Source organism: Haliaeetus leucocephalus, unplaced genomic scaffold, assembly GCF_000737465.1.
Source record: "Haliaeetus leucocephalus isolate CR32 unplaced genomic scaffold, Haliaeetus_leucocephalus-4.0 Scaffold340, whole genome shotgun sequence".
NCBI lineage: Eukaryota > Metazoa > Chordata > Aves > Accipitriformes > Accipitridae > Haliaeetus > Haliaeetus leucocephalus.
Window position 1 is genome coordinate 9703244 of NW_010972776.1, and position 14114 is coordinate 9717357.

Consider the following 14114-nt stretch of genomic DNA (forward strand, 5'->3'; position numbering starts at 1 on the left):
CCAAAGCCAGCGCAGGCAGTGACCTACACCGTGCCTCGCTGCCCTCTCCAAGAGCCACCTCTCTGAGGAGATGTGGTCTGGCAGAGAATAGGAAAAGCCCTTTAACTCCCCTACCTTCCTAACCTCCCCCACTGAACAAAACCCCATCAGATAAGTTACTTTTAATAGTCTTCCTGCTCTAAAACATCTGAACCAGATGCAACCACGTTGTTGGAATACGTCACCTCCTCTGAACCCTTTGGGAAGGCTGCACCAGAGAAGGATTCACGGTGGTGATAAAAGCATGTGTAATCTTCAGAGAAAACTGCTCAGATTGCTTCTGCTGCTTGTCAGAGAATGGGCGCTACCTCTGCCCTCTCTCAGATCATTTTGTATTTGTCATGCCTTGGAGTGAAACAGCAAGCCAGATGCAGACCCAGCCCCTCTTTGCTAAGTGGCAAAGGGGTGAAAGTGTGATCTGCTCCCAGGAGATAGCGATCTGAGGGGAACTTTGAGGTGCAATTAAATTGTTTGTTGCAAAGATTTAATCCAGTTCTTGTCTTGCAAAAAATAACAAGAGAGTGTTGTTAACCAGCACGTGGGAAATTTTGACTTTGGCAGCGCGTTTTTATCTGTCAGTCATGCTGAAAGATTGCTTTCCATGTCATGCAGAAAAGCGGCACAAACCTTTTTGTTCAGATGCTCGTGTTCCAGCAGGAATGTGGCTTTCCCAGCCCAAAAATGGGAGGCTGCCTAGCATTTTTATGGTGGGAATTGTTCATTGGGATCAGTGCAGACTAGCACATGGATGCTGAACTGAATTAACCCTTTCACCAGTGCAGGTGGTCTGATCATGTTGCATAGGTTGCATACCCATGTGTGCACACAAACACACAGGCAAAAAATAGTCGGAAAAAGTTACTGCCAAAGGCTACCGCTACATCTGTGATGGTCAGAGCTTGTCCAGAGGGAAATCACAAACAGCAGGATGAGACGAACTCACCAAGTAAGTTCTTTGCTACAAGGGTTTAGTCCAGCTCCCATCCTGCAGCAGGGAGGCACTTGCTACAGAATTCAGTAAGGTCAAAAAGTGCTGAGATTATTGCCATTTGTAGGTGCTGCAGGACACGCTTGGGGGACTTCTTCAGAATCAGGACATGGTGCAAGACAGAAAAGTTGTATCCCTATGAGCTGTTGTAATTCCTGGAGGTCCCAAGACCGATAAAAAAATTCTGGCCTGTTTCAAATGAGACACAGTTTTTTGCTCCTGTGTCGCTGCCAGATCCCTGTGCAGGAGCTGTATTGGTCCAACTTCATCACGTGCAATTTTAGACAGCTTTCCTGGGCATTTGTAAATCGACCTTTCAGTGAGTGTGCTCCTGGCTTGGGGCTCTTACCTCAACACAAGGACTGGAGAAGTGGTGAAGCCACATCCTTCTGTCCTCGTGGGCCTTCCTGCACCTCTCTATCTAAAATAAGATAGGTTGGCAACAGGAGGAGCACCTCTTCAGGGCATGCTCCTGTACGAATGCTCCCCCAGCTGCTGGGATGGGAGAGGTGACCCAGAAGGCTGTGTCAAACCAGAAGCAGACCGAGACGGGCTCCTGGCTCCTGTGCCCAGAGCCCACGTGGCAGAGCCGGCCTTCAGGCTGCACAGCAGCTGCTACAGTGTGCTTGTTCCTTTAGAGGATGCTGGAAATGCTACGTTTATTTGGGTTTCTCCACCCAGCTGCTGTTCAGGGAGCAGTAGCGGGACTGCCGTAGCTCCTTTCTCTCCCTTGCTCCCAAGGGGCTGTAGCAGGGTAGGAGGAAGAGTGATGTTAGAGAGACGATGGGGTAGTCTGGTGTGCCTTGACATCCCCATGGCCTGTTGGTGTTTGTATGCTCCCTCTGACTGCAATGCTGGGCTCAGGAATCATCCTGTAAAGAGCCAGCACATCACGGCAAGGTCTCAAAGCCTTCAGCTGTTCTGCTTTTGGCACTGCCATTATGGGATAATGGGATTTTCGGGGTGGTGACAGCCTTTGGCCAAGAAGCAAGGAGTCAAAAGTCCATTATGTGCCTGGCACAGTTGCTTTGCTATAATTAGTAAATTTTTTTTTTGAGGCAGATTTTGGAAGCGTCTGAAAAAGAATGTTTAGCAATCAGGCACAGTAAGGAACGTGAATTTAAGCGGCAAATTCTTCAGTCACTGCAAATCTGTAAAACACCTCTGATGTACGTGGAGCTACTCCAGTCTTTGCAAGCTGCAGATCTGTCCCATGCCTGGAGGAACATTCATATAGCTGTCATTAAATAGACAAGATGTAGATACAGTCAGATTTAACATAGATATCAATGAGGGCTTACCTAGAAATGGAAACTCTTAGATCTTTACCTAAAAGACCTCATAGTAAAATACTGATCTTAAGCAAAAGATTTTGGTGTCTGTTTCTGAGAATGTTGTCCCGTGTTTCACTGTTGTCTTTTGGTACTAGCCAGAAGAAATCTGGAATGATTAAGTCCTAGTGCTGGCTCTGGATGCCTGCTAGCATTAGCAGAGGATGTGTGCATGTCTGAGGGCAGTTTTGCAAATGCAATTTCTTCTTCTAATTTTCTTTTTTTAATATTAAAACCACCCAAAAGCCACCATGTGAATAGAATGGACTAATGTTTTGCCTGGAAGTATCTTGCTTAACATTTCTCGATGAGCAGTCTCCTATAGCAAGTTAAATTTAAAGTGAAACCTGTTTCTAGATGGTAACAAACTGTTGCAAGCTTTCATTTATATTCTGTTGTGTGCTGATCTTCATAACGCTTTAAAATCTCTTTACTTGTGTCCTTTCTTCCGAGTACTGTGTGTTTGTAGCCTTAACCCTTCATTAGCTAAACCTCCTCCATTACCCACTCTTCACTGTCACCTATTAAAGAAAAAAAATAGGAGCGATAACCCTATTTTTAAGCCATTGCTTTGCTACATGGTAGACTAACAACTAGGCAGAAATGACCTGATTCTGCATGACTTCCACGTGCGTGAATCTCATTGACGTCAATGGGAGCATTACGTGCAAAAAGGACTGCAGGGCATAATTAAAAAGGACCCTTTTCTATCACAACGTGGAGAAAAAAATGTGGTTTCTACTTGGGTACAATGAAAAGCTGTAAATCATTAGAAACATTCCTGTCTCCTACGAACCTGACATACTACTTTGCTGTTGAGACATGCTTGGGTGAATGATGAGTAACTCACTGAGAAAAGTTCCTGAGTTGGGTTAATGCTTTTTACCAAGTCTGATCATGAAACAGGTTTGACGGGCTGGAAGAAGCTTGGTGGTATGATAGAACAAAAAGAGGGGATTTGCCTGATAGCAAGGCCCACCCAAATCTGTTCGAACACCAGATTTGTCAATGGCTTTTTCCACTGTTAATAATGAGTGAGCAGTATTTAACTGTTGGAGGCCACCTTCTAGAAACTGGGAGGAAGTCCAAATCTGCTGGTGGTGAGTTGTGCCGCCAGTGTGAGAGGCGGAGAATCAGGCCTGTTGTTGACCATGTTGCTCAGCCTCTATACTAACAAGTGGAAATGCGTTTTACTATGAATGTAACGTTATGCGTGTAATTGGCAACAGCTACTGCTTTATCACCTGGACACATGGCGCGGCTGCACACAAGTGTGCACGCTTCCACGTGTGCACACATACATGTAGGCAGGTGTTGAAACAGGCAGAGGCAAGCATCCCTTTTTTCCTTGGCATTTGTTGCTTATGCTAATCTTTGTGTTTTTAAATAGTCATCTACTATATTTCTCTCACCTGGTATTTTTTTTTTAAATGCTTGTTGCCTGCAACTGTTCTTCATAGTATCCTGTCCAGGTGATTACCTCTCCCCTTTCTTCTCCTTATGCTTTTTTTTTCCTCTGTGCCCAAGTCAGTCCTGCTGAAAAGGTCCCTTAGCATCCCTCCTCCTTCTGGACTCTGCCCCTTCTCTTGGTGCATTTACTAACTGCTTACCTAGTGAAGTTGTGGTTTCACCTACTACTTCTACTGTGATTTAGCTGCTCTTCTCTTTCCTGTCTCGCTAAGTTGATAAAATTGCAGGTGATTTGCAGCCAAGACCCCCTATTATTTATTGCATGCTTGATCTACATGTGGGCCCCTTTTTTTACTCCACTTGTCTTTAATGACTCCCTTATCCACAGGCCCTGCCGCCTGGTGCACTTCAACCTTTACCAAAGAGGCCAGCACTTGAAAAAAACAATGGTGCCACCACAGTCTTTAACCCAAGCGTTTTCCACTACCAACAGGCTCTAGCCAACATGCAGTTGCAACAGCCTACATTCATCCCTACAGGTAAGTGTCTTCTTGCTTTCCTCAGCATCATAGTTGTCTTTTTTTATGACCTAGGCATTGAGCTAATGAGCAGATTTGTAAGGGTCCTTAGCAAAAGAGTATCAGTGTGTAGTTTCATGTTAAAAATGGATGAAAAGTTAACGTTTGTTGTTTGACTTTTTTTTCCTTCACCTACTACAATTCAGAGCTTTTTACTTGTAAAGATCCCTTCTTAGCCTTTTTTGTTTGGTTTTGGGTTTTTTTAAGTGGTCGAACTAAGAAAAATGTCTGCATGTTTCTTGAATTCATACTTTCTGTTTCTCCTCCTTATGGTTCAACTGGTTAATCCCAAATTAATTCTTTGACTCTTACATAGCACTCTCACAGACTCATGTTAAAATGTCTTGTGGACCTCTATGCCTGCTCGCTTGAAGGTGCAGGTATCTTTCTGAGCTTCTATCTCAGTGACCTACATATTCCAGCAGCCATGATGTTTATGGAGGGAATGGTTCGTCTTTAGTAAATACAAATTATATAATCCTCTTTAAAGGCATATATTTCCCTCTTGCTTGTCTTTTGACCAGTACGATAGCCTAAGCTTTTTAAAAGCAATTTAACTCCCAGCTTTTATTCTACCTTTAAGGTCTCGGAGTAAAATTGAAAGATGCAGTTCAGTAATTCATACAGGACTCAAAATATTGATGTGGCAGAAGTGACTGCTGACTAGCCAATTAACCTCTATTCCTGCAGCCAAATGAAAAACAAAACCTGCTTAGAGTAGTAAGTATTATAAGTGGCTGAATTAGGAATATTCCAGAGCTGATAGGTTGTTTTTTAGTATCGTTATTATCATTGCAGAGCATCATAAGAAAACAAACGCCCAATGTTTTTAATGTTTAATGCTGTATTCACTTGCCAGATGATATTTATGAAAACATACAAAGTGTTTCTCTGGGCTGGCCCCTCAAGGTGAACACACAGTGAACCTGGACCTTGGCCTTGCTGTTCCTTGGGGTCAGGGGAAAAGCTTTAGAGACAGTCCTATACTGAGACCAAACTGCCTCAGGTGTGAGCATGGGTCCAGAGAGCTGGGACCTAAACCCTGTGCTTGTGTGGCGTTTCTGTTATGAGGGCACTTGGAGGCACTCAGAACTCAGCAGCCGCCAAGATGTTCTTCCAGGGAAGTGGAGTCTTGTATGGAGAGACGGAGGGAGGGACTCGAGTAGTAGCCGTCTGCTCTGCAAAGTGCTCTTGGAGGGGATCGGCTGAGCTGACCTTACCACAACTCTGTTAATGTGCCAACCGAAATACTTCTTCAGGAAACACTGACACCTTTGAGAATGCCAAGTCTCCCAGCTGGCTACACGCTCCTCTTCCTTGAGGTCGCAGTTGCCAAAGTTGACATAAGGACATGTATTTCTGGTGCAAGCACCATAAATTAGCTTTTACCCAGCACTCTCATTGTGCTGTTGTGCCCTGTCTCATGGCAATGAAATTACGTGCAGGGCTGATGCGTAACAGGTCTATTTGCTGGCACCTGCTCTCGTCTGAGGACATTAATGCTGGTCAGAGCAGCAAATTTCCAGTCAGGGGACGGATCTCTGATGAATTTACGTTATGCATCCCTGTTTTCCCTTATGCATCAGACTGCAGATCTGGTCTCAGTCTTTGCAGTTGTCTGGAAAGCGAAGCAGAGAAGTGGCACGTAGTAGCTCACACCGTGGGGAGGGGAAGCGAGCTGTTGCTTTTCTTAGTTTCTTCTGTTCAGTTATTGAGAGATCAGCATTGTGGGTTGCCATGGGGGGGAAAGTCAGGATGTCTATTGAAAATGGCATCATCACTACAATTGTTTCAAGCCCAGAAAAAACTGCCTCTTTCAGCTTAAACTAGAGACTTTGAATCCTGGTCCCTGCTTGCAGGAGTAAATTGCTTTTGGAAAGTCGGTTTTAACATGAGTGTGACGTTCCTCTAAGGGCAATTTGTTTTCTGCTGACATGATCAGAAAGAAATCAACATAACCCAATACCAAAACAACCCTGATTTCTAGGATAGATCATATAATTTAATATCAGGGTGGTAGAAGAAATATATTCTCTACTACCCAAGAATTCAAGAATTAATTTGGTTTGCTATGATCTCTTAAAACTGAGTTTAAACTATTTATGTACCAATATGCAGAATCTGTTTGCATGTGCTTAAATACTGAATGCTGCAAAGAGAATACCTGCTTTTTAGTTAAAGTGATTTCTAACACTGAAGCTTCACTAATGAAATATCCCTTTTGTTCATCTTTCCACGCTTCAATGCATGGTGTGCAGGGTCAGTTCTGTGCATGACACCCACTGCAAGCGTTGGTAGGTTTTTCTACACAAACTTCTCAACTTTTCCTAATCTGAAAGAGACAGCAAGTTAGTATGCATCAGTGAGAACCTGGGTGGCTGAGTGGTGTGACTGTCTATCTGCTGTCTTCTTTGAGGCTTAAATGGTTGTATCCCTTCTAATTTCTGTTCAGTGCAGTGTTTCGTGTGACTAATAAGAGAATCCAAGGTGATGTGTTTCCACCCCTATTTAGTTCTGCTGCAGAAACAAAAATTTGTCACTTAAATGTCTTTACAATCCATTTAAGTTATCCAACAAAAGGAAATAGCAATGGTAGGATCCTGTTGGTTTATTTTTTGTATCGGGCATCAGGTGGATTACAGCTTGGATTTTCGGTTGTCCTTCTGAGGACATTTTAGGAGACTGGTTTAATAAAGGCGCTAAGGAGGAACACATCTGGGGTCAGCCCCTCTGCCAGAGCAGGGCACTGCTTGTACAGCAAGAGAAGCAGGGCTTAGACCATGGACTAGCTGAAGATTCATCACTTTAGTGAAGTGTCAGCTGTGCAGGTACAAGGGGCTGTAGGGAGGTACTGCTGCTGGTGCACATGGGATACAGTGAGGTGACAGGGCTGAGTACACGCTCGTTGCTGCTGCAGGGGTCCAGTATGTTCAGGCTCAGCATCTGGGTCTCACTGGGAACCTGTGCAGGTCTTTGAGGGACCTTCCCCTCTGCCTACAGCTGCTGGGCACAGCAGGGTGGGTGAAAGCTGAGCTTTCATCCTCCAACCAAGGTTATACAAGACTGTCAGCATCCAGGTGTATGCCGGCTTCAGCCAGAGGGAGGAAGGTGGGAGCAGGAGCCCTGGGGAGGGTGCAAGGCTTTCAAGGAGCAGGTCTGAAAGCTTTGGCAGGAATGGCTAAGCACTCTGCTCTCGAACCTCCCCATCCCTATAGTGCAGGGAGGACACACCGCTTGCATGACGGGGAGCTGAGCCCTTCAAACACACCTCTGCCTGTAGGAAACCCCAACCCACACGCTCCAACGTCCTGTGGCTGAAGCGTGCCCAGCCCGGAGGCATGCACACTCCCCGCTGGGGCCGGCCGTGTCTGCTGGGGTGGAGGGGAAGGCAAGCCTGCTTCCCTGCCGCATGTTTGCAGGGATGGCCGGGCCTTCTCACAGGCTCCCCAGCCCCGCAAACCCCCCCGGGTTTGGGGGATGCCCATGTGCGCCCAGGAGCATCCCCTCCAGCACCATGCTCTGCAGGACATGCAGCTTTAGGAGGCTGCCGAGCTCCCTGCTGCTGTGTTCTTTTGGATGCTCTTTCTGCAAATTGTAGCTGTTCAGATGCATTTGTGTATTTTTCCCCTCTTGGCCCCCTCCCCTCTCTATTCCCCCACCCCCCCGCAAGAGGGGAATTGTGCCAGATCCTCTAGAATTAGGGTGGAAAGGAAGCACGCTGAATTTGTACGGAGAGAGCTCAGGCTGCCAGCCACTCGTATGCTGTGCCTCCAGCTCTGTCCCATGCCGAAACATCGTCCCTGCTAGAGAGAGGCAAGAAAACCCAGTGAAAGGGCTGCGGCAGCCGCTGCAAAGTGCATCATGTACCTCTGGTTGCTGGCGGGGACGGGGTGGGGAGGGAAGGGGACAAGCTTTCCCAGGTGGGTGGGAGGGTGCGCTTGCCAAAATGTCCCCACCCAAAGGAACGTGCACTGGCTGCGTCTAACTCCCCACGGGTGCGAGCTGACGTGGGCTTTTGCTAGCACACCCGCCCTCTCCCCCCTTCGGAAATTTGGCCCTCGGAGTCTAATACATCATTGTTCTGCTTATAAATGTACTAAGTGTTGAGAATGTTTTGGTTTTTTCCTTAATTATAATTGTAATTGGCTTTTCCCCTTCTCTCTTGTTTATTTTTTTTCCCAACGCTGTCTTGCTTTGCACTGTGATTGCATGCTGCGCCCCGATGTGTCCTTCATGACGATGTCACATGGCTTGTTGCTGTGATTCCTGCCACGCCCCCAAATCCACCACATGTTGCCATGGTTACATTAAAAAAAAACCAAAAAAAAAAAAAAAAAACGCTCCACCCTCCCGTATGTCGCTTCCATGGTTCCCTTCCGAAAGTGCCCATGATGCACGGTGCTACGCCCACCACTGTGTCTGCAGCAACAACTCCTGCCACCAGCGTCCCCTTCGCTGCAACAGCTACCGCCAATCAGGTTTGGCCCTTTCAATGGCTTTCTTTCACGTGTTCAGATCTCGAGGACCGGGCGAGGGCCGGATCCTGCGTGGGGCCGAGCGCCTTCCCGACCCGCTCGGCTTGGCGTAGGCTCGGGCGCGCAGAGGCAGCGTGTGCGTGTGTGCGCGCGTGTGTGTGTGTATGTGTGCGTGTCCGGGGATCGGTGAGGGGGCACCGGCCGGTCCTGCCACGTGCGGGATGGGCGGCGAGCCTGGCCGGAGCGTAGGGATGGGCGATTGGCAGGGGTGCAGGCGCTTCTCCAAAAAACAACACCCTCTGTGGGTCCTGAAAAAATGGGCTGTGAAACTCCCAACCATACTGTCACACAAGACCTGCAGCACTTCTGCTTTCAGTCTCAAGCAGAAATACCACCCTGAGCATCCTTCCCCGTGGTATTTTGGCATGTCCTCTCCTGGCTGGAAAGTGGAAGTGAAAACACAAAGCAGCCTCCCCACACTGCAAGATTGGACTCTAAAAACAACCAAAAAAACAAACAAAAAAACCCAACCACCAACCAAACCCCAAAAAATCAGGGGCGAGGCTATGAAGTCTGAAGCTTATTTATGCCAGTAACGTCACCCATCCCTACAGAAATGATTCTGGATGTGCAGTACGTGCCGTTGTAGCACTGCCATAAGTGTACAGGATTTCATGCATGTCTGCCGAGCCATAATTCTCTCCAAAACTTTCCTCTGAAGATACTGAGTTGTGATGGCTGCTTCCGCACCAGTCCTGAACTGTATATGCACAACCTGTCCTAGTGATGCTTCCTGATAATTTGGTGTGCCACAACTTTTCCCAGTCAGACCAGAGACATTTCAAACACTTTTTTTATTTTTCCCCCAATACTAATTTTAGCATTTTTATTTGTCATGCTCTCAGGTTTAGAGCTATTGCCAAGAAAATGGGGTGTCACTTTGTTCTTTAGGAGGCTGTTAGCCATGCTGACTGTCAGTAATATCTCAGGGGGCATCCTCTAGTCTTTTGCTAGTGTGAAGTCACGAGGCTTTCAGTAGAATATTTGCCTGCATAAGTCCTAGGCAGTGTTTTACTGCTTGCAGTAGGGATTGCTAGTCTTTTTCTGTGCTTTGTTGTTATTTTCAGGTAGAGCAGGTCTTACTCATACTCGTATTGGTCATGAGAAGAAAGCAGAAATTCCTGTGCAGTGTTGCTCTGTGGCTGTATGAGTCCTGTTTCAGCCAGATAGTTTCAGGGCATATCTGTCTTACTTGTAGTCTATGGAGTTAAAATCCCAGTACAATCACCACATACTCCACGAGGCATCAGTAGTGATGCAGCTACGTTGTACTTAATGTGTGGCAAAATAAAGACATCTTGGGAATGGATCCTGTTTTATAAGACACTGATGTACTTACTAACCTGATACTGAAGACAGAATGAGCAGCACAATCTCAAGACAATGTTTTAATGTATTGTGTTCTTTGTTTTTTTTTGCTGTAGATATCCCAGTTATCAGTAGATGAACTGAGTAGCAGCATGTTTGTTTCACAGATGTAGAAGTTCCCGATAGAACAGTAAGTTCCTTTTTGGTATTTCTCTTTACGGTGGACTGCTTTGTACAAGGGCAGTGCATCCCCCAAAAGGAGGGCTGGCTCGGGCAGAGGGACCGAGCCTGCAGGACCCCAGTGGCTTCACGCTCTGCCAACTCAACAGAAATTCAGCAGCTGCAGCACAGATACGGACCAGTCCTATGGTTTATAACAAGCAATGTTTCCTTGTGTCTAAAATATCTGTTTTACGGTGTTCGTGGCCTCCCTTCTTACATCCCCCTGAGTCTGATGGCTGTGTTTACAGATTACTCTTCCTTTGCACAGCTCCCAGCTGCCTGCAGATGCCTCAGGGGTTTGCACTATTGATGGCAAAGACTGCTCTGGTAATGAGTCAGCTGAAAAGGTGTAACTTCTCTTCTGCTGTTAGTGGCATATTTCCTTTCCTGGGGTAAGCAGGACTGGGTCATCATCAGCTGCTGTGCATCTGCAAGGCTGGCTTGGTCTGAGCAGAGATCTGTTCAGCTGCAGTGGGAGCCTGGCTTATGGTGGGTTTCTTCAAGAGGTCCTTGTATGTGTTTAAGACCAGGATGAATGCCACAAGCAACATATCCTTCACCCCGCCTACAGATCCTGGGCTTCCCTAGGCTGCTAGGTTTCTCTGAGTGGGAACGGTGGAGGAGTTTGTCCTTTTCTTTGATTTACAAACTATTATTTCACAGCTGTAGCAGCGGTGTCATTTTTCCATTGCTTTTCTTTGTGAGAGTTAGCTGATGTTCATGAGAGAAAATCCCTTGAGGGTTTCAGTTCATCACTGTATTTTTTTACCCCGAGAGACTAAAGAGCAGTTCGCTTCAACAGAAGGTCACCAGTTTTTTCCAATGCAAGCCATTTAGTATACACAGATATGCAACCCATTTCTTCCTTAGGTCACGTGTTACAGGCAAGTACTTAAATGCTGGAAATTAATTTGGCAAGCAATTCTCTAATGATGTCTTTAGCGATCGACAGAAGTTACTCATCTTGATGGTGGCCCTTATCTCTGCTGACGTTAATAAAGTACCGTATGTACAAATGACCCGCGAACTGTGGCCATGGACCCTTGTCTACGTAGGGGTGAACACCAAGCTATCCCCATTAGCGAAAATGTTCTGTGTTACACAGTGTACTGCTCTCCCAAAGAACAGACAGACAGACATGACACCTGACATGTTAACCATTTCCATAACACATGCAAAATAGCCTGTTCCACCCCATAAGGAAATCATTTGCATTGGAAGAGCCTCATTTTTTAACTCTTTGAGATTGTTTTCAGCATTTATTTCAGGAAACTTCTTTTTAATGAATTCTTTTCACTTTTACGTGTGTGTGTGTCTGTGTGCTTAAACTCACACTGCCAATAGTTAGTGATTTCAGACTAGGTGAGGAACTTCCATGGGATATATTTCTTTACTAAGTAGGGAGCACGGCACAGTCAGTTGAGAAAAGCATCGGCAGTGCTGTTAAGGACCATGAAAAACCTTTGCTTGAAAGAACTAGCGTTAATGTATTGAATTTGATGGGATTTCTTGGGGATCAGGCTACTGGGCATGGAGAAGGTCTGGGTCAGAGAAGGAGCCTGTTCTTCACGAGGGCAGTGTGAGCACATGCATAAGCCATCGCTCTGCCAGAAGCACTTGTCCTCTTAACACCTTGCAGCTGGGGGACATAAACCACCTTTGGAGGCTGGTAGAACAGGGCTATGTCCCCCAGCATCCCCAGTGCTCACAGACCCACCAGTGACCATTTTCCTGCAGCAGCCTGTGTGTTTTGATCCTATTCCTGGGTTGTTACCCACCATCTCCGTGCATAAACTAAAGGCAAGCAAATCTCTTGAGGACACATCGTTTCACACTACCACCCGAGCATGTGAAATTATGCATGTGCTCAAGTGTTTTGCCAGATGAGGACCTTGGCTGGCACTCTGCAGTGCTGAGGGGCAGAGGGGCAATTCCCAAAGCTGCCCTGAGTGGGAGTTGGGTAATTGAAATACTTGCTTCTCTAGCAGATGTTTTTCTTTTCCTCCATAGTTGGTGAGGTCCTGGTAGCCAGGCTGGCTAGTCTAGCTCTGCAGGAGACAAGAGTTGGGTCCTTCAGGAGAGTGTCTTCATGAGTACATCTCAAGAGAGGCAATTTGCTCCCAGAAGAGGGTCTCCTGAGCACAGGGTTTCTGTGTCTGTGTTTTGTCTCTGGGCCCTATTTGCCTTTGGCTCATGGCTCCTTAGATTTTAATGTGACTGTGGCTCTCTCTAAAGGAAACGGGAGCTAACAGGGGTCAGGGATTCCTTTGGCCCTCTCCTTAGTCACTCTCTACCTGCCATTCTGTCCAAAAATAAGACTATTATTCGCCCACCTCCCTCTTTCACTAATTGTCTTATCAGTATGTGTGTGAAGCACACTGGAAATGGAAAGCCCTAAGTGCAGATTAAAGAGGATGCCAAGTGTGTTATTAGCAATTTCACCCTACATCAGAAAATTAAGGGAATAAAATGTTTTCTCTCTGCAACATACTAATGGCAACCTCTTGGGCAATGCAGTGAGGATGTAAATGTATCTTATTAGAATGACTTTTATTACAATATAGATATCTCTCTCTCTCTAACTTCTCACTCTTTCTTTGTTGTTTTTTCTTTCCCCTGCAGCAGACCATGTTGAAATTCTGAACAGTAAAATTATGGAGCACCAGGACTTCTTGGTGGGAAGCTGCGCATGGCCTTTCTGTATATATCCCCTCTTCCCTCTATCGTTCTCTACCACCTCTACAGTAAGCCTGTTGCAGCCTACATGTTAACCAAAAACTGATCAATGGGAATGTCAAAAAAAAAAAAAAAAAAAAAGCACTATAGAAACAATTAACAAACAGCTCTCTGTTATATGAGATATACAAGTAGAAAATTATAATAGACTTTTATAACACATTACTTTAACACACTTAATCATTTTATGACTACCATCCTGATAAGTGCATCTGCACAGCGGACTGTTGGTTTACTGTATACTATCGATGGATAAATGTTTGTCTTGTTTTTAAAGTGTTATCTTACTGTTTTGTTTACATCATAGTCTATGGATTTGTTTTAAAGTGTACATCATTATCAAGTATACTCAATACCGTTTTTTCATTATTGTTATGTCTTAAGTTTTCATATACTGTAGGTTTTATGGGTTTTTGTTTGTTTTTTACTAAAAATGTTATTGTGGGAAACAGGAATTATGTGCTTGAAAAACACGACACAGGAATGTTCTGCCCTTTGCTGGATTTTGCTGTTAATGTCAGCTAAAGTTGCTTGTGTTAAATGCTCCTTTTATCATTTAAAATTTGCCTTCAGATAGACTCCAAATTTTTAGTACAAGTGGTATGAAAGGACAGTTGTCATTTTAGTCCAGTTCAGGGTATTGCTTTCAATACAATGAGCTGATTCTGGAAACTTTTGGAAAAAAAAAAACACAAAAGCCCAGGCTCAGTAAGGGGACAGGAACGATTTGCTCAGACAGTGGTAAGCATCAAGGGATTTCTGCAGTTCTGTTGTCCATTGAAGTGCATTCTCAGCTGCAAACGGCGCACAATCTCTCTTGCTGTTCTCATGGTGCAGTCAAAAAAAAAAAAAAATTAGATGGTGAAGTGAGACAGCTTCAGCTGGGCAAAGACTCATTGCGTTGGAGAGGAGCAAATGCCAACCGTTAGCTGGAATGGGCCCATAACCGCAACTTAGCCCAAGCTGG

General features: G+C 45.5%; 1 protein-coding gene across 4 annotated transcripts in view; it reads left to right on the forward strand.

The window, feature by feature from the left end:
• MBNL3 (muscleblind-like splicing regulator 3) overlaps window positions 1-13228 on the forward strand; it is an 88306-nt gene extending 75078 nt beyond the window's left edge. Inside the window, exons 6-10 of one of the 4 annotated variants that reach the window (XM_010572492.1) lie at window positions 4157-4307; window positions 6605-6640; window positions 8730-8824; window positions 10306-10379; window positions 13034-13228. In XM_010572492.1, coding sequence (XP_010570794.1) covers window positions 4157-4307; window positions 6605-6640; window positions 8730-8824; window positions 10306-10362 — 339 coding nt within the window. In that variant the 3' untranslated portion in view covers window positions 10363-10379; window positions 13034-13228. The remainder of the gene's footprint in view (window positions 1-4156; window positions 4308-6604; window positions 6641-8729; window positions 8825-10305; window positions 10380-13033) is intronic. The other 3 variants (XM_010572494.1, XM_010572493.1, XR_774664.1) reach the window with 3 other exon arrangements.
• The last annotated feature ends 886 nt before the right edge of the window (window positions 13229-14114 follow it).